Source organism: Malaclemys terrapin, chromosome 3, assembly GCF_027887155.1.
Source record: "Malaclemys terrapin pileata isolate rMalTer1 chromosome 3, rMalTer1.hap1, whole genome shotgun sequence".
NCBI lineage: Eukaryota > Metazoa > Chordata > Testudines > Emydidae > Malaclemys > Malaclemys terrapin.
Window position 1 is genome coordinate 111,617,955 of NC_071507.1, and position 20,672 is coordinate 111,638,626.

The following is a 20,672-nucleotide window of genomic DNA, read 5'->3' on the forward strand; positions in this document are numbered from 1 at the left end:
ACAACCCGCGGGACTGTCCTGCCCAGCCCTTGGGCTCCCGGCTGGGGAGGCTAGCCCCTCTGTCCCCCCTCCCCTGCAGCCACGCCTCCGTATGGGCAGCACTCTGGCTCTTGCCAAGCAGCGCGGCAGCGTGTCTGGTTCCAGCCAGACGGCATGGCTGCCAGGCATGCTGCTCTGAGCGGCCTGGTAAAGGGGCGGGGGCCAGGGGCTTGGATAGGGGCAGAGGGTCCCAGGGGGTAGTCAGGGGACAGGGAGCAGGGGGCAGTTGGATGGGGCGGAGCTTCTGGGGGACAGTCAGGGGATGTGGGGGGATTGGATAAGCATGTGAGTCCCAGAGGGGCTGTCAGGGGTGTGGATAGGGGTCAGGGGATGGGGAAGGGGGGGGGTGGTTGGATAGGCATGGGATCCTGGGGGACCTGTCAAGGGGCAGGGGTGTGGATAAGAGTCAGAGAAGTCAGGGGACTGGAGCAGGGGGTTGGATAGGGGGTGGGGTCCCCGGGTGGTTAGGGGGGCCCGGGAGGGGGCGGTTAGGGGACAAGGAGCAGGGGAGGTTGGATGGGTGGGAGGTTCTGAGGGGAGCAGTCAGGGGGCCGGAAGTGGGTGGGGTTGGATAGGGGGCGGGGGCCAGGCTGTTTTGAGAGGCACAGCCTTCCCTACCTGGCCCTCCATACAGTTTTGCAATCCCAGTGTGGCCCTCGGGCCAAAAAGTTTGCCCACCCTAAATGCCCACCTAAAGGCATTATAATAATATCAGTCTTACTTTCCATTCTAACATTTTTTAAACCACTGGTGCATCTTGAACAAAGCCTTTTCACTGAGCTTATTGCAATGTCTTTTTTCATGAATAGTTACAATTAATTTTAAACCAGCAAAATATATGAACAGTTCAAATTATTCCTTCCACTGTGCATTACCATGCATTTGTCAAAAGCCAGTTTCAACTGCCATCTTGTTGACTATTCACCTAGTCTGGTTAGAAGTGCCTCACATTTTTCTATAATCTTGGCTAGACTGTGTAATTTTGGGTTATTTTCAAATTTTGCTAATTTGCTGCTCACCCCATTTTCCAGGTCATTAATACATTAAACAATAGTAGATCTAGTATGTAACCTTGGGCACATATTGTTAAACTGTTGCCATATTGAAAATTGACCATTTTTGCCTAACCTTTGTTTTCTTCACTTAGCCTAAAGTTTACTGTAAACATGTGTCAGCCAATATGGCCCCAAAGGGTCTGTTGAGGCAGCAGGGAATGGGTGGGCGGGATATAATGGAATAATAGTTGTCCTCTTTCCCCTGTCCACACCATCTGGATGCAGCAGCCACAAGTAGGTAGTATAGAAACCACTGTGCTCGTTTTAGCTACCTGTGGATCCTCCTACTGGGGCTTGAGTAGCACAAAGAGGCCTTAGCTAAATGATTCAGTTGTCAAGGCTGCCTAGTTTAGATCAGCTGTGCATCCTGTCTTGAGATATGAACAATTAGATTCCAGAATATTACTGTCTACAGTTAGGAGCTATTAAAATAAATAACATTCACAGCAATGGTAGAATCATTGTTCCACCTTAAAGACATATTGTCAATAAGTGGGGAAGGGTAATCAGATTTTGACCTCAGGATTTACGAGGTTTATTTTCCCCTCACAAAAATTATTCCAAGTCTCTTCTCCCCACCCAAACTGTCAAGTTTACCTAGTTGCTAGCTGGTGTTCACACAGCTGGGAAGTTTCCTACAAGCACTAGTGTAACACCAGACAAAGTCCTGAAACTTTAGCTACCAAATGGAATATGTCTTCGAAATGACAACATATAGAGTAAAACACTAACCTGTGCAGAGATGAGAATGAAAGCACTGCACGCCCTCTTTTCTTATACACTAAAACATGTTTTAAAACTGATATGAATGATAATAATGAAAGAAATCTCTTGAATTAAAATGTTAACACCAGTATTGTGCAATGATCCAAAGGATATTGAGGGAATGGCATGAGGGGCAAAAGACATTACCTGACAACAATCTCCTGCAGATCATCTGCACAATAATCCCACAAATCTTTACAGCCAGAGTAGCACTGCTACTGGTTCGTCACGTTAATAACACCATTAAACAGAAAATATAAACAAACTTTCCCTTCTGTTGAGATGAAGAAAAAAAAAAAGACTGAAGAAAGGAGAGCCATTTATCTGCCCCTGGAAATTTGACAGCTAACAGAAGTTATTCATATTCTTCCAAGATTTCCTGTGGTGATCAAAGGCAGATACAGTCTTAGTAAGGATAGCTCAGCATCTATTATATAGTTCTGTGTCTTTACCAGAACGTACCCTCCTTGTAACTATGTGGTCAATTTCACTGGGATCTTTGTGCGCAAACATCATTAAATCAGCATTCAGTGTCCGTATCCTCTGAAATCTCAGTCGAATAAAGCGAGCTGAAGTGAATTCCAGCAATACTCGGGAAGGATCATCAGCACTAGGTCGTCCATTGATCAGTGATGTGTGAATCTAAAGACAGAATTATTGAAATGATCAGGTTAAATGAATATTGCTTGTGAAGATGCCAGCAAATGTCATGGTTATGGTGTTAAACCAGATAAGGAGGCAGGTGAGCATGTACTATTTCAAATATTTTCTTTTTTAGAAAGCAAATATCCCCCTGCCCCCAAAACATCACATGTAATAAAATACCATTCTTGAGCACTTGTGGAAAACCAAAACATTTTACTCTATGGTCTGGAGTGTTAACTTCTGATTGGTGTATCTTTACGATATGATTTCTCGAGGTCCCTTCCAGAAACTACATTCTATTATTCTATTTCTAGCTGATGAACAAAAAGAACATGACTCTATTTTCAGATCCCAGATTGAATGTGCAGGGCTGGAGTGGAGAATGAAGGAGTTGTAGCAAAGTGATCATGAAAGGGTTAACTAGGTTACCCAGACTGTTACAGGATAGAGCCATGCACCACTCCTCCCTGACTTCCTGTTTTGAAAGTAAGAGTTTTCTCCCTCCCACACACACTTTGAAGCAGTGGAATAAAGCAGCAAATTCCTGCCTACAGTCCTGTGAGTCAAGAGTTTTGTTTTGTTGGACTGAGCAGTTGCTTTACAAAGGATTTATCTGTATTACTTTTATGACTCTCCTATTCACCTGAGTTCACCTGTTTGATATAATCCTGCCTGACTGAATGGAATTAAATCAAAGGGTGCTGCCAGAGGGCATGGAAACAAGGAACAATACAATGACCAAGATCAGTTACCACCAGAGAGCGTATCAAGGGTTTTTATGGAAACAATAGGGAACCTATTTGTTGGGAAATGCCCACTTACCTGTCTCCAAGCATGCTGGCAGGTTAATTTTTCTCAGTTATGAACCTATGATCAACGGGGCACTAAACTATTAAAGAGCCTGACCTTGAGAGAAAGGAGTTGAGCAGGCAGCAGCTGTTCAGGAGTAAAACATGAATATGAGAGACAGAGAGAGAGAGAACTACAGGGGAACATGCGACAAAGTTAACTGGTCTAGATGGTAACTACCAAAACTTGCAAGAGAAGGATAAAGTTTAGGTGAGACCAGATACCTATAGATTTTTGTTGTTTAAACACTTCTCTCTGCCTGCTGTGTACTTTTAGGTGAATAAACAAAACATTTGGAAAGAGGGAGGCTAACACCCTGTGATCTAGTCAGAGCGTGGTAGAACTGTAGGATACCACCCGGAGAGCGGTGAAGGTAGCAGAACCTGTCACGTGAGGGATACCCTTCAGAGGGGCTGCAAAGGGGCTGTATAAGATGCCACTCGCCTGTAGCTGTGATAGCATGCTGGGAATGGGGGTTTCTGTAGCCTTGTGGGAAGAGTGCAGAGAAAGTGCCTACAGGAGAGACCGGGGGAGAGATTACAGGTGCTCCTGAACCATTACAGTTAGCAACTAGGAATGACACCTTTTTACTTACAAAAAGACCAAGTTGACTCTGGAAGTCATTGTGACATGGACACGGAGCCCCCATAACTGTAGTTTTATGGAATGCCTTTTCAGAATAAAACTACACTTTAAAAGGCTCAGGGGTCTATCTGCCAGGAACCCATCTCTTCTGCAAGCTAATGCAGTCACAGTAATGATTTCCATTTATACCGCATCTTTCATACAGAATGATCATTAAGTACTATATAATCCAATTTTAAATCTATATAGGCATCACTTCACATACCCACTGAAATGTAGTCACCTCTTTGGTGAAATGTGGTGCCTGTTAAACATTGCACACCAACACTACACCTCAGTTTAGGAGAATAAATGAGTATTATTTTATCAAATTCAATGCGTAGGGGGAATTTTAGGTAGGCAAAATGAAATTACCCAAATAATTTCTCCTTCTTTTCAGCATCTGTGAAGAAATCATTAATTTCCCCCAAGAAACATTTTAGAATCTCCATTAATAGTGCAGACTAAGATGTTCCTACTTCTTAGAAGAGAACAGGAAAGAACTAAAAGTACCTAGGAAACATTTGCCATTAAATCAGGAATATGAAGCTAGAATTTTAACTCTGACTCATTTAAATGTGTGTTTTTTAAAAAGAAGTTTCAGCTTTAAATTGAAACAATATTTTATCAGTCTAACACTTTTATATTAGTGTTTTTCAAGAGCATACATTCATTTTTTCAAACTCTTGCACTTACGGAAACCACAATTAGCATGCTGGATGATAAGCAATGAAAAAGGAAGATGCGGTCCTTGCCCAGGGTCAGCCCAAGGTGTTTTGCCACCAAGGCAAAACACCTCATGCTTTTCACATCTCGCAGTTGCATTTATTAATAAGTATCAGAGGGGTAGCTGTGTTAGTCTGAATCTGTAAAAAGCAACAGAGGGTCCTGTGGCACCTTTAAGACTAACAGAAGTATTGGGAGCATAAGCTTTCGTGGGTAAGAACCTCACTTCTTCAGATGCAAGTTATTTATTAATAACTTATTCAACTGGCCATTGATTTCAATGGAGCACTTTCTGAATTAGGTACTATTCAACACAAGGGCATCAGAATCTGGCCTGATATCTGCAGTGATAGCTGCATGTCCTCAAATAGCTACCAAATAAACTCTTTTCTAGATTCATTTTGGAGTCTAAGCTCTTTTACAACTATTGCATATCCATCTGCTTAAACCTCAGTCACCTTTATCTAAACAGGGATTTCCCTGTTCTTCCATTTCTAATGGATCTTGTGCTTGGAGTAGACAAAAATCCCAATGAGGACCTTAAAGCTTTCTGTAAAGCACCTGTAGCTTCAAAGGGGACTTTTTCTCTTTTTGTTTTGATTAATGAAATAGACAACACTTGTGCTTCATATGGCTTTATGGTTTCAACTTAAAATCAACACATATTTCAACAAATAAGGTTGTTTCTTATTTTAAATCATGCACATTTTCTCATTTAAATTAATAAACCATATGATAGCTACTTGAGGAATTCAACAAAACAGTATTTCTTCTACTCACAGCTTTGGTATTTGAAGTGAACTATTTTGCCAAGCAATCTTCTGAGTGCAGTCAGTCCCAAGCTGTTTTGGGGATATAAAAAAACCCAGCTGTTTGGCTATGTTGCTTGAAACCTTCATGTTCACTTGCCTTTCAGATAAACTATACCACTGGCTGGGATGTTTTCACTGGTGCATATCTGTATGCTGATGGTTAAATAAACTAGTCTAGGTCCTGATTTTACTGGACGTTGTAATTCTTTTGTAAAAGATGAATGCATCTCAGTGGAACCTGTCTCAGAGATGCATTAGGAGAATACCAGCACTTCAAAATAACCTTTATTTACCAACATAGCATCCCTGTGTTCCACTCCTCGCCAGTTTGCTTTGGATTTCATAGTAAAGCCATTGGCATATCAAACCAGGTATTCTGCCTAAGGCAAGACAGTGGGTAGTACTTGAGATATTTCTGAGGAAGATGAATATCCCCCTTTATGCACCTTACCAGTAGTGCAATGGAGGGGAAAATTCCTTTCTGGCCCCTGCAGGAAGCTTCTGTCGTGAAGCATAACAATAAATTATTGAGGAGTGGGAGGCAGACATTTCATTTTTAAAATTATTAAAAGCAAGACATAATGTGAAATATTCCTGAAACATTAAGCAAAAGTATTAAATATATGAAGATGGATAATAAGCATATAACAGTCAAATGAGTTTTATGCAGTTATTTGGGTAGGTCCCATTTGCTGGTTATCCAAATATTTTAGCTCAGCTACAACATATCTGGTTTAATCCACCATTTTGTCCAATTATTTCTACTGGTAGTTTTATTTGCTGCAGCCTTTAATAATGGAATGATGGAATAAACCCATTGTAAACAGTTCATTTTCAACTCATTTAAATTACTATTGGCAAATCAATCCCTTAGCAGCAAGTTCATGGAGCCTAAAGAAAAAACTCTGTGGGTGTTTCTTAGCATGAGCTTTTAAATTAGGATCCTAAGCTCATAATTTCAGACATCATTAGAGTTGTTTTCAAAACAGAAAAAAAAAATAGACTGGAAGCACACGTAACAGATGATTTCTAACCAGATGATTTCTCATAGCCTGTGTCATAATGTTCCTACATAAAATAGTTAGAATTCCTTTCTCTGTATAATACATAGTGTATTAAACAGAGTTTGCAGCATTTCTAACAAACATCTGACTCTCTTAGTAAAGAGAGAGTTTATTATACCAAAGACCGGTTCCTATTCTATGTATTGTTAATGAGTACAGAGCTGCTTGAAATGCAATGCTTTGAACTTGCAGAAAAATGTCAAGGGCTGTGCATGCAGACTACCTCAGCTAACTCATTCCCCCAAAGAATACAGGCAAATATCAGCTTAATGAACTGTTTAGCAAATACTATTGTGTCATTGACAGCTATGCCCTACAGCTTAGGCTAAGTAGGACTTCCTCTCTTCAGTTCTACTTTGCTTGCTTTTGTCATCTTCTTGTTCCAATTGAACCTGAAACTTAAATTGCTTCCCCTGGCCATTCCTCTTCTATAGTACTGCAATTCTCACATTTGTCGTTTTTGGATGAAAAATAATTTGTCAGAGACATTGTCCTCCATGAGATATTTAAACAGATTGTTTCTTGTCAAAGCAATGGTTATTAATAAATCATAGTATAATATGGAATTCAATTCTCCTGAAAGTATATTTGTCATTTTAATTTTTCTTTGTTGCTGCAGCAGCTAAGAGGAAATATTACATTAGGTTGAAAGTTTCAGCAACAGTTGTGCATATCTAAACCCAGAAAGGATTTAGCCAATAGATACGAGGCACCATACCCTTACAAAGACAGCACTGCTTGGTTCTGTACTATTGGCTTCTCAGAATATACCTGTAAATGTGAATCTCATTCATATCAATCTGGAGACTCCTTAAACCCTTAAAAAAAAGGCGCTTACTTCCTTTGTGTTCAGGACTAAACAGCAGAATGTGCTAAATCGGTTGGGGGGAAAAGGCTGAAGGCTCACCTCTTACAGGAAGTACAATTTTCTCAAAAATGCAAAATTCTGGAGCCCTTTTTAAATTTGGGGTTTTTTTTGTTTTTGTTAAAAGGAGACTGGTAAAAGGCTCTAGAATCTTCAAACTCCAGATTGCCAGTTTTAGCCTTTGTCAGCAATTCAAAGTTATACCTATCTCCTAGAACTGGAAGGGACCCTGAAAGGTCATCAAGTTGAGTCCAGCCCCCTGCCTTCACTAGCAGGACCAAGTGCTGATTTTGCCCTGATCCCTAAAGTGGCCCCCTGAAGTACTAAACTCACAACCCTGGATTTAGCAGGCCAGTGCTCAAACCACTGAGCTATCCCTCTCCCCAGGGGGAAGTGATAGCTCAATGGTTTGAGCATTGGCCTGCTAAACCCAGAGTTGTGAGCTCAATCCTTGAGGGGGACACTTAGGGATCTGGGACACTTAGTCCTGCTAGTGAAGGCAGGGGGCTGGACTTGACTTGACTTGATGACCTTTCAGGGTCCCTTCCAGTTCTAGGAGATCCATTAATAATACATTTATCACTTGTTGGCTATTTGGTGCTTGATCCAAATTCCATCAAAGACATTGGGGATCAGGCCCTTGATCCCTCTGAAAAATTAATCAGTGGTGTCAGTCCAAGTTTACAGATGTCAACATTGCAAAACTACTGCCTAAACTGGTAGCGTTAGCAGTCAGGCTGAGGACTGAAGGTATGGCTACACTGCAATTAGACACCTGCAGCTGGCTCAGGCTCAGGCTAGGGGGCTATTTAATTTCAGAGTAGACATTTGGGCTGCAGCTTGAACTCTGGGACCGTCCTAGAACCAGAGCCCCAGCCTAAGCCCAAATGTCTATGTAACCCACACACCTCCTGGGTGTGGTGTTCTGTCCCATCTAGTGGCACCAAGACTACTTAGAGAGAGAGATTAATGAGTCTGCTCTACAGCCTTAGCTAAGAGGTACATGGCTTTTAGCTCATGCAGTAGAGGTGCATGCACTAAACTGCAGCAATCCCAAATTCAATCCTGCCTGCCAACTACTGGGGTCTGTCAGCGTTACATCTACACTACATTTAAACAGTCCCTTAGCGCAAGCTTTGCAAGCCCAGGCCAGCCACAGGTTTTTAATTGCTGTGTTGACATACCCACAGAGAACATAGAAACTGCACTAATTTACTGCTTCATGGCAGCGGGAGCACCTCTGAACATTATCAAATAAGCTCTTGCTCCTGCAAGTGGTCCCTCTTCACAGGGTTGAAGCATACTGGTGTTATGAAGCTTACTCTACCTCTTACCTTGTACTCTATAAATAAAGTACTTCAGTCTCTGGGGTTGTCAATCTGGCATCTTTCACAAGCACTAAAAACTTCATTTTAAAAATAAATGGCACATTTTCCTAATATTACATAGCTTTCATTAGTTCACGATAATTTTCTTTTGACAGTTATGAGCTTATTTTTATTATTATTTTTGGACAGTGATTGTTAAAGAAGCAAACCATTCCATGAGCATAGCTATACGAAAACAGACAAGTATTTATTAAATTGTAAGCTTTCTTAAGGGGAATATAAAAAAAAAAAAAAAAAGTACTGATTCACAAGTTTAACCAACAGGGGATCTAAATAATGATGAGACCTCTCTTCCCCTCCACCCCCCACCATACTCCTCAAATTTGCAGAGTCTTGATTTCACTTGTTCACCATGAGGCTGTTCTGTGATCCCACTGCATATTCTACAAATGTCCTAGCACACCTTCTGATAAGAGAGCATCTACGGTGTGCACTGTGGGATCACAGACAATTCATGGCCAGAGCATGACAATGACTAGAGGAAAAAACCCACCTGACCTTGACCAGATTTTTAAGCAGTTCTGAGGGGATTCCAAATTCAACTACCAATGTAAAGGATGGGGAGTGTGAGGATTTGAAGGATCTTTTCTTTAATAAAGGGTAAGGAGGGTGGGGATAGTACAAAAACAGTACATTTTAAAACACTGAACAAATACACCTGCAACGGAATATTGTTACATAAACTGCACTGATGTGCCCTTACATTATACCAACCATGCTTGTTTTGAGCTCTGATTTGCAAGAATGATTGATCAGGGGCAATTTAAGTAACACATTGTGCTTTTTCTTTGTTTTTGTATTTCAGTTCCACATGTGGAGGAGCCAGTTACAATTACAGTACAATGCTGGAGCTTAAGCTCTATCCAAAGTGCCAGAACCTGTGTCATTTCAACTGGAACATAAACTTGACAAATAGTTTTGAAAAAACAGATGGGAGGCTCTTGAATGGGAAGCATTCAATGCCTTTTAAATCATTTACATGTTTTTAAAACAAAACAGAAGAAGACACAAGACATTCTGTTGTAGAACATAAGCATTTTTTGATCCCTCTCCCACTCTGATCCAGGCCTTTCCAAATTTGGTGTTATTTTATGGGGGCTAATAGAAGAAAGAACAGAACAAATCCATTTCAAAGTAGTAGAGAGAGAACAGCAAAGGTCAGCAACAGTATCATAAATCTGTCTAAACAAACTAATTTAAAATATAGCAGATTTAAAAATTATAGCCATGGAAACAATTATATCTTTCTCCTGACTTCTTTCACTAATTGCTGTAATATTACAAAAATTGTAGCACTTACTCAGAGTGGCTATAAATACAAGTTCTGAGAGGGTTCTGTCAACTTTTAATGAGTTTTTGTAATTCCACATATTTAAAAGAATACAACATAAAGTCCACTATAAATGTATTAAAAAAATGATCCCTTGTCCTCCTCCCGCCCTTTGTTTCACTCTCCCTTACCTCCTCTCTCACCTGGCACTAATGAACGCCAGCTCCTCCTTCTCTTCATCTCCCTGGCTCCCAACCCCTCATCTATCTTCTGATATTTCCTCCAGTCACCCTACCACACACATGCCCAGCACCAAACCAACCCTCTCCCAGCCCCCCACTAAGTCTTTCCTGGATTTTACTAATCAACAAAATGAAACAAGTAATCAACCACATTAACTCTTTCACATCCTCCTCTATAGTGGTTCACTTTGGGGCCCTATGTAGTATTTAGATAGATAGATAGACAGATGTTCTGAAAAGTAATTAATGATCTTATTCAATATACATGACATTTTCAGCTGCATATTTCAGACATCAGTGCAGGGTATTCATATATCCATTCCCTTAAAGTAATTATTTAGGGACCCTAAATTCCTTCCTTTCATGCACAAGAAGAAAAAAATATGTATAGTTTGCTTAGTGCACCATGGTATTATTCTTCTGCTGGAATGAAACCAACCACTGGCCACAGCATGGCTGCCAGTCTAAAAGAAAAAGAGCAGCATTGCGATTGTCATCCCCATGACCCAAGTAAATGCTTAAATTCTGAAGTGCACTTCCCTCAGGAGCCTCTCAAGTTTACGTAGCCCTAAAACAGTGAGTCAGGTTTCAAGTATGATATACAAATGTGATTAGCAAGTATAGGTATAAATCTTTGGATTATTATTTGGTGATATTGGCAGATATTTATCTAAATCTGAGCTATTTCTAACATTTCAATTTCCAGTTAACAATTACAGTCAATAGAATCATAAAAATTAGGCAGAGAAAAGACCAAACAGGTTATCTAATCCTTTCTATCCTCCACCCCCAAACTATGAAAGATTGTTCTGTACAGTATGTACTTTGTAAATTGTTACTTTTAAATAATTTGCAACACATTATCCCAGAAAGCTTTATGATTCATGTTATAAATCATTGTTCTGTTTTCCACAAATGGCAGAAATTACAACAGAGTGTCTGCTGAGGGACAGAGGAAACGCCAAAATGGAAAAATGGATTGTCTCATGTGCTACCAGGAGGAAGTTTTCATTCCAAGTTGGACCCCAGGGAAATGACAGCAAACTTCTTTCCCCCTTGTTTTCAAACTAATGACAGATTGCTTTCCAGCTTATTAATAACTTTTAAGAGTCACTTTCATCCTGGTATATAATTTAAATATTCTTATCTAACAGTAATTGTATATCCTCTCTACATTTTACAAGTTGAAAAGGTCACAAGCCAGGTTTAATTCAAAGAAAGAGATGCTAATGCTCTGCAAAATAGCACAAAATTTTGAAGAGACAACTGGTATAGTTTTCTTCTTCTGGCTCAACACAAAAGCATATAGCTTGCTACAATGTACAGTAGTGAGGTGCAGTAGTGAGGTGTACACCGGTTAAACAGTTGATTTATTATCATTATTTGTAATTTAATAGCACCTATATGTCCTACCATACAATAAAAGTTTGCCCAGACAATTTCCCCATGTGGAACAAGCATAAATCTGTCACATACATAGACAGCATGTCATAATTTACTATATGTTACATGTTTGTGAACTGCATTATATGAAATATTAGTCATTATTTCCATATTAGTTAATGAGACAATATACGAGTGTGGAAGTCCAATATGTAAAATGTATTCTTACATGACACTCATTTGTGAGAGATACACAGATAGATAGCTACATCGCTACTTTAATATAATGCCACCCGATATAACATGAATTTGGATATAACGCAGTAAAGCAGTGCTCCGGGGGGTGGGGTGGGGGCGCTGTGCACTCCTGTGGATCAAAGCAAGTTCAATATAACACGGTTTCACCTAGAACATGGTAAGATTTTTTGGCTCCCGAGGACAGCGTTATATTGAGGTAGAGGTGTATTTCTACGTGGGTTGCTCAAATTCCATTTTACTCAATGAGACAAAAAAATATAGTAGAGCCAGGGTTGAGCCTTTGCCCAAAACTCTCATCTGCACTGCCTTGTATTAGTTTGGGAAAAGATTAGTTAAACTTTTTGTACACTTGTTTTTTTCATGCTTGTGTTCTCATTTGAACTTTCTAACTCCAGCTAAAAGTGTAAGTGCCAATAAACTGGAAGAAAGGGTGGTCTCCAGCCCGGTTTTGCAGACTTAATATTTTGGGCTAGTTTGTACTATTCTTAATCCCACAGGTGAGCACTTATTTACATGAGTAATCCTATTCAACTCAATGGAACTATTCATTCTAGTAAATGTGAGTAAGGCTTGCACCGTCCACACCTTTATGTTAGTATAGCACTGTATATTTTCAAAGCATTGAATGAGGGCCTGATCCAATGCCCACTGAAGTCAATGGGAATCTTTCTGTTGGCTACAGTGGATTTAAGATTAGGTCCAATATCTCTATAACATGTCTAAAATTTCTGTTTTGCAGATGGGAAACTTGACACAGAGACATTAATTGTCTTGCCCAAGACTGCATAGCAAGTCAGTGGGAAAGCCAGGATTAGCACTCAGGACTCCCAAGTGCCAAGTTACATGTAGTAGACTATGTTGCCTGTGTCTAGAGTGTGATTCTTGCTCAAGAAGTGTAAATTGTTTGAAGGAAATGCTTAGGCCAGGCCAAATTTCAGAATTGTTAATAATAAATGACTGTTACAAGTTTTCCCACTATCCTTTGTGCAACAAACAAGTAGGTACATCTATAATGAAGCTGGAAGCATGTGTCCCAGCTGGACAGACTTGCTCTAGCTCAGGGCTACTAGGGTTACCATTCGTCCGTTTTTTCCCAGTCATGTCCAGCTTTTTGGTAATCAAACCCCCGTCTGGGGGGAATTGCTAAAAAGCCAAACATGTCCGGGAAAAATACCGGCCGGACACTTCCCCTCCCGGGCTCCGGGGGCGCAGGGTCCAGAGGCATGGGGGCTGCCTGAAGCCGGTAGCGCTCAGGCAGCTCTGCTTTTAATCAGAGCCAAAGAGTCAGGGGAGGAGCACAGCAGCCGGAGCCCGGGAGGGGAAGTGCCCGGCCGGGGGCACAGGGTCCGGAGGCATGGGGGCTACCTGAAGCCTGAGCGCTACCGGCTTCACGGTTTGCCGGGCAGCCTCCAGACCCTGCGCCCCCGGCTGGGCGCTTCCTCTCCCGGGCTCCAGCTGCGCTGGGGAAGCACCGGCCGAGGGCACAGGGTCTGGAGGCTGCCCGGCAAACCGTGAAGCTGGTAGCGCTAGGGCAGCCCTTTTCGCGTGGCTGGGAGGGAGGAGGGGGAGTTGGGGGGGGGAGTTTGGGGAAGGGGCAGTGTAAGAGGGTCCGGACTCACCCCTGCGGCACCTCCTGCTGGTCGTCCAGGGAATTAGCTCACCAGCCTCTAGAGCGCCCTCTGCAGGCCAGTGATCCGCCTTGTCCTCTGTTGGCACCTGTGTCCCTCCCAGGACCCGGTGCCCCTCGCCCTGGGTGCTGCCCCCTGGCAATACCCACACACGCTGGGTCTCCCCTCCCAGGGGAACCCCCACCCACTAACCCCACCTCACCTCAGGATAAGGCCAGTGCCAGTCCCCATCTAGCCCCACCCTCTGGGGCAGACTGCAGTATAAGCCACTCATCATCGGCAAGGTTGGGTTTGGACCTGCTGCCTTGGCCTAGTCCTGGGCTGCCCTCTGCAACCCCCAGTACCCCTTAGCCTTCTCCTAGGCTGCAGCCTGGGGCTTTCCAGGCTGGAGCTCCCCAGCCTTTCCCCAGCCCTGCTCCACCCAGGTACTCTGTGTCTAGCTCCTTGCAGCCAGGCCCTTCTCTCTCTGAAGGCAAAGAGAGACTCTTTGGACTCCTGGCTCCCAGCCTCTTTATACAGGCCACCTGGGCTCTGATTAGGGTGTGGCCCAGCTGCAGCCACTTCCCCCAATCAGCCAGGTTTTTACCCTGCCCAGCCCCAGGGCTTTTCCAACCCCTCAGGGCAGGAGCGGGTGTCCACTCCGCTACAGGCGGGGAAATTGCAGCCGGTTCGTTTCCTGACCGCGCCAAGGAAACATCTCTACACGCTTGTGCTCCACACTCTTCATTTCCTCACCCTCGTGTCCCGCCCCGATACAAAGTGGCGAGACCTCCTGCCACCTGTCGAGGGTGAGAAGCCCCGGTGGGCCAGTCTCTATTCCACTCTGGTCCCGAGGCCCGCCGGGGATATCAGCTGGCGGCTCCTTCATGGGGCCGTGAGCACGGGCGTGTACTTGGCGCGGTTTACCCCTGTCCCGGACACCTGTCCTTTCTGCGGCGTGAGGGAGACCCTGGCTCACGTTTATTTAGAGTGTGCCAGGTTGCAGCCCCTACACCGGCTCCTCACCGACATTATGTTACGTTTTTGGTTACACTTTTCCCCTCACCTTCTCATTTATGCACTCCCTATCCGTGGCCCCACAAAGTCGCGGGACCTCCTGGTCAACTTCCTCTTGGCACTGGCTAAACAGGCCATCTATAAAACCAGGGAGAGGAGGTTGGCCGATGGAGGTGCCTGTGACTGTGGGGCCTGTTTCCGATCCTCTGTCCGTTCACGTATCCGGGCAGAGTTCCTCTGGGCGGTGTCCACTGGCTCCCTTGACACCTTTGAGGAGCAGTGGGCGCTGTCTGGGGTTCTCTGCTCGGTGTCCCCATTTGGTTCTCTTCTTTTGACCCTTTGACCACACTCCTGTCCCTGTTTTTACATTAGTTGTCCCCCGTAATTATTTGAGTTCCAGGTCCTGTGGATCCTCCCCTTAGGCTGGGGGGAGATCCTTTAGCAGTGGGCGGGCTTACGCCCGCCCACTTCCCGGAACCCAATAGGTACAGGGGGGGAATGGGCGGAGTTGGGGCGGGGCCGGGGGTGGGAAAGGGGCGGGGCTAGGGCCCCGTGAAGGGTCCTCTTTTTTTATTTTTTAAATATGGTAACCCTAAGGGCTACCATGCTAAAAGTGTAGCCAGAGTAGCACTGGCAGTAGCTCAGATTAGCTGCATGAGTACGTAACAGGGTTCCTGGTGGGTTTGTTACTCAGGCTGCCAGCTGTGCTACCCCCACCTACACTGCTATTTTTAGCATGCTGGCTCAAGCAAAGTTAGTGTCTGTCTATCTGAGCTGGGAAGCATGCTCCCAGCTGCAGTGTAGAGGTACAATGTGTCTTCACTAAATATTGGTGCAAAGCAACATCTTTCCGTGTACACATTTACAAATAAATACTCTAGGGGAATGCACAGTACAGGTGTCTTGTTTTTAATTGTATAATAATTTCAGAGAAATTGAAATTTTTCATGCCCATGAGAAATGCCTTGAGAGATTGCAACAGATCCCATGGAGAGAGATATTATTGGCATTATTATTATTCATGTTACAGTCATCTTTTCTGTACCTGCTGCAGAGAACTATGGTAGCAACTCAAGGCAAATTGACAGTTCAAGCTCTGGAGTCAGATTCCCACAGGCAAAGATAACATACAAAATGCAGTTTGGGTGCTCAGAAGGTCAAAGTAAAACTGGAAATAGTAAAGTAGGTATGATTGAGTTTATCGATAAATTCCTATGCAAAACCCTTTTTTATGTATATTGGAATCACTATCACTTCCTCAAAGTTCCATAGGCTGCAGAGCCGGGAGAGGGGGCCATGGCCCAGCCAGTGTTAAGCAGACCTGTATTAAATCAGTATGGCTACTGTCTGAGAATTGCAATGCTATTGAAATTGGGCCCAGCTACCCCTCCCTACAGACAGAGCAGTGGATGGGCCAAATTTCAATGTGTGGCATTGCGGTACTACTGAAATTTGACTGGCCGCCCCTCTGTCCAGACGGAGAGGTAACTGGGCCAAATGGTGTTGTGACCTGATGCATGGGGAGTCTATCCCTGTAAAGCAGAGTGCAAAGGAGTCCACCAAGAACTCAATTCCTAGAGGCACCAGCTCATGCCTTGAGTGAGTTAGAGAGAGGGGAGGCTCCCCATCCAAGCAAAACCCATCATCTCTATGTGAGAGGGGAAGTGACCAGGGACTGGAACAAAGTCCCTGCCAGGGGGAGAGGAATTTGCCCTTCCCCCCAAAAAAATATCTGAGGGAGTCAAGGGAATCAAAACCTGCAACACAGAGCAGGAAGAAGGAGCAATGAGATAGAAGTTGAGCACATGGCAAGTTAATGGAATGGCAACATTTTAAAATCAAACCACTTGTCTCTCAGCTGCAGCCATAAGTGTAATTTTAAGTTGTGTCTAAATTTGTTCTAATGAAAGAATATTTTTCTTCTGTTTATTTAAGGATTCTCATATTCCTTCAGTCTCTTAATGTGTACTTCAGACTTCCACTTGTATGGAGGAAATAAACAAAGACTGATGCATCCGTTCTGTCAGATCAGCCTTTTTTTTTTTTTTTTTTTAAGCACAGAAACAGGAAATTACCTCTTGACCTTGCACTTATCTTATTACCATCTCAGGAAGACCATGGGGTAACGAGTCTGAGGTAGCAACACAGCGTTGCCAACATCGCTATATCAACATTCTCACCACAGTAAAAATGGTGACAGGAAAACTCATATGAGGAAAGGGAAGGAAAAGAAAAAAGACAACAGAAGGTTACATCAACTCCTCTACATCCTCAGTTTATCATTTAGCTTAGGCAATTGATCTTAGGGAGGAAGGGAAGTCTTGTTATTAAAGCCTCGGATTGAGACCCAAAAAACCTGGTTTCTATTCCTGGATCACCCTACGCCAGTCACAGGGAAAGTCATTTGGTCTCTCATTTTCCCACCTAAGTGAATCTTCATCTGGAAGGGGCTCTAGAAAATTGAAATATTGATTTCATGGTTTCATAGAGTTTAATGTCAGAAGGGACCCTTAGATGATCGAGTTTGACCTCCTACATATCACATGCCATTATATTTCACCAAAGTACCCCTATGTTAAGACCAAATGCTTCACTTAAATTAAAGTATTTTAGTCCTCAGGAGACTACACTGTCAGAGAAAACAAAAGACTGAGATATTAACTTATTTGTGAAAATATCCTCAAAACACTGTTCCCCCATCTAACACAAACAATGCTTTAAAAAAAGCTGAAGAAGCTGCATCTGCTAAGTGTTTAGTAATTTGTAGAACAGCTTGTGCCTCCTAGGAATCTATAGTTGAAATCCTTTTCTGAAGGCTTTGAGGATATGGGTAGTTCAGAGCAATGGTTCTCCCACATTTTGTGAGAAAGATCCTCTTGTGGATTGCCTCTCTTCCCAAATCTTTACTTTCCACACAGAGGCTCTTATAGAACACCAAAAGGGGCTTACTAAATATAATTTTAGCACTATGTGCATTGGAAACAGTAGCTACAAGAAGTGTAGAAGAGACAGATTTTTCATTCCAATGTCTGACATTTGTTCTAACAGTAGAATCATGTCAATGATGGTTGTGGGGAGATGAGAAATACCCACACAATCCACCAAAACTGTTACATTGGCACCTTGATCAATCAATCCTTCAGCCCTCAAATAGATTGCACTGATCACAACACATCTTCTATTCTTCTCTTATCCTGGCCTTTCTTCTCCATGTGCAGCCATGCCTTTTCACAATAAAATCTTCTCATCTCTTTGGAGTTTGGCTGAGTGGTCGTTTCAGTTCCCCTGGGTACCACTCAGTGACAGCTGCAGTCCATCGATTATCAGTGAGCCTAGCTACATGCCCGGCTCATCACATTTTACTGTATCTGCTTTGAACAATGATGTTCTGCATTCCATTCTGCTATCTGATCACTTCATTGGGGACTCAGACGCAGATTTAAATCCCCAGAATTCTTCTTTCCACCGTCCTCTCTGGGACAAACAGTTGTTGCTCCTCTATCTTCGTCAGCACATGTTTCACTGGCGTACAACATTGTCGGCAGTACTATTGAGTTGAAGAGGTTGATGTGCGTTGCCTTGTTGATTTTTCCTTGGAAGACATCCTTGATAGAATTGAATGCATGTCAACCGGCTTTCTTTCTTTGTGAGAGTTCCCCTTCCTGGTCGTGGCACATGTCAATTTCTTGGCCTATACAGACGTATTGTTCAATTTCTTCTATTTGTTCTCCTTTGACTAATATTTGGGCTTTTGGCAAGGCATCAAATCAGATCAATTTCATTTTAGAGAGGTTCATTTTCAGTCCGACTTAGCTGCTTTTTGTGTTGAATTCTCGCAGCATTTTCTGTAGTTTGATAGTGTTTTCAGCCATCAACACGATATCATTCACGAATCTGAGGTTGCTTACCTGCTTTCCATTGATGCTGATTCCACGCTTCCAGTTCATCCACCTCATTACCATTTCAAGGCAGGCTGTGAAGAGTTTCAGTGAAACTGTGTCTCCTTGCTTCACACCCTTTTTGACTGGGATGCGAAGGGGAGTGTCAAATAGAGTTTTATCCATACTGCAATCAGAATTTGCTTCCTTTAGTAGTTTGTGTCAATGTCCTGCTCTGCAAGAGCTTACAGCATTGCCCTGATCTCTACGCTGTTGAATGCTTTTTCATAGTCAACGAAGGCAATGCATAAATGGAATTTGTATTCCTTTAAGCGCTCTAATAGCTGGTTTATAGTAAAGATATGGTCCAATGTACTGAAATTCCTTTGAAAACATGCCTACTTTCTTAGCTGCTGCTCATCCAGACTCTGTGAGAGTTTATTTGTTATTATTATTAGCCTGTAGACATGTGAGAGCAGGCATATTGGATGATAGTTCTTTAGATCTTCATGATTGCCTTTCTTGTACAGCAAACTGGTGTTGGACTCCTTCCAGTTGGATGGTATATTTCACATTTCCAAGTAACAGCTAAACCTCTGAACAAGGGTTTTCCAGAGGTCATGACCTCCAGTTCTTATTGTTTCAGTTGTCAATACATCTTTCCCTGGAGCTTTTCCTTCCTTCATTTGGTAAATTGCATGTTGAACTTTGCAGACAAGGACTGGAAGTACGCGCTCATTGGTCTGTTGAAGAGTTGGTAGCGGGACATTTATATGAGATGCAAAGAGTTCAGTGTAGAAATCTTTGCAGACCATTTCCATCCCTGTTCTGTCAATTACTGCTTTTCTATCCTTGTTCTTTAGCACCATTATTGTCAACCTGTACAGCGTTAATTCCCATTAGCATTTTTTGAGGCTTCTGTGATCTTCAGACGTCTTTAAGAGCCTTTCATTTCGGTGCTTCTCAAAGTTCTCCTTTAGTCTTCTTCTTAGCAGCTTGCAGAGGAGAGAGTACTCAAGTTTGTTACCATCATTTTGCTTCATATTCCTCTGCTTCTCTAGCAAATTCCTCGTTTCCTCTGAGATTCTTCCCTTCACTCTTTTCAGTCTTTCTTTCTTGGCTAATTTCACGCATTGGCTCAACTTATCAGCGATGTTTTTATAGTCCTCATTGCAGTTATCTATGAGACACTGGTACACTACATTTTTATCTATGTATCTAGGTATTTGTACTATACTTATTACCAAGGCATCTCAAGTGCTTCAAGAACAGTTATAGGGAAAAAGGAGAGAAGTGTCATTACCAAATGTTTATGTGAGATGAAGCAGCGAAAAAATCAGGGGGCAAGAACAAGAGATCTGAAGGGAAGAGGAGGTAGAAAGCAAATAAGGATGAAGAAATGAGAGAAAGACGGCAACAAGTTGGAGGAGAAAGAATCTTAACAGCAAGAGCCAAAGACAGAAAGTAAAAGAATGAGGTCCAAGTGGGACAAAATTTAGGGGCACAATACTACTAAAGTGGCCCCTGTATTTGTGGAATGATTTTTTCCAGATCATTTATGAATATGTTGAACAACACTGGTCCCAGTACAGACCCTTGGGGGAAATCCTTGTTTCCTGTCTTTTAACCAGTTACTGATGCATGAGAGGACCTTCCCTCTTATCCCATTACTGCCTAGTTTGCTTAAGAGCCTTCAGTGAAGGACGTTGTCAAAGGCTTTCTGAAAGTCCAAGAACATTATGTCCACTGAACCACCCTTGTCCACATGCTTGTTGACACCCTCAAAGAATTCTAATAGATTGGTGAAGCATGATTTCCCTTTACAAAGCCATGTTGACTCTTCCCCAACATACTGTGTTCCTGTATGTGTCTGATAATTATGTTCTTTACTATAGTTTCAACCAATTTGACTAGTACTGAAGTTAGATTTACCAGCCTGTAATTGGCAGGATCACTTCTGGAACCCTTTTTAAAAATTGGTATTACACTAGCTATCCTCCAGTCATCTGGTACAGAGGCTCATTTAAACAATAGGCTACATACCACACTTAGTAATTCTGCAACTTCATATGTGCTTATGGAGCTGAAGCATTATTTATACATAAGACTGTATAAAATATAAGCCAGTGAATATATGTGGTTCCCACAATGAATAACTGTAGTTCTCCAAGTGCCAATCAGCAGA

The 20,672-nt window shown here is 42.6% G+C and overlaps 1 protein-coding gene across 9 annotated transcripts in view; it reads right to left on the reverse strand.

Annotated features, from left to right (window-relative positions):
- Positions 1 to 20,672, reverse strand: part of LAMA2 (laminin subunit alpha 2) — a 474,663-nt gene that overhangs the window by 274,727 nt on the left and 179,264 nt on the right. For all 9 annotated transcript variants that reach the window (XM_054023114.1, XM_054023113.1, XM_054023109.1 and 6 more), the window contains exon 5: positions 2,322 to 2,501. In XM_054023114.1, coding sequence (XP_053879089.1) covers positions 2,322 to 2,501 — 180 coding nt within the window. The remainder of the gene's footprint in view (positions 1 to 2,321; positions 2,502 to 20,672) is intronic.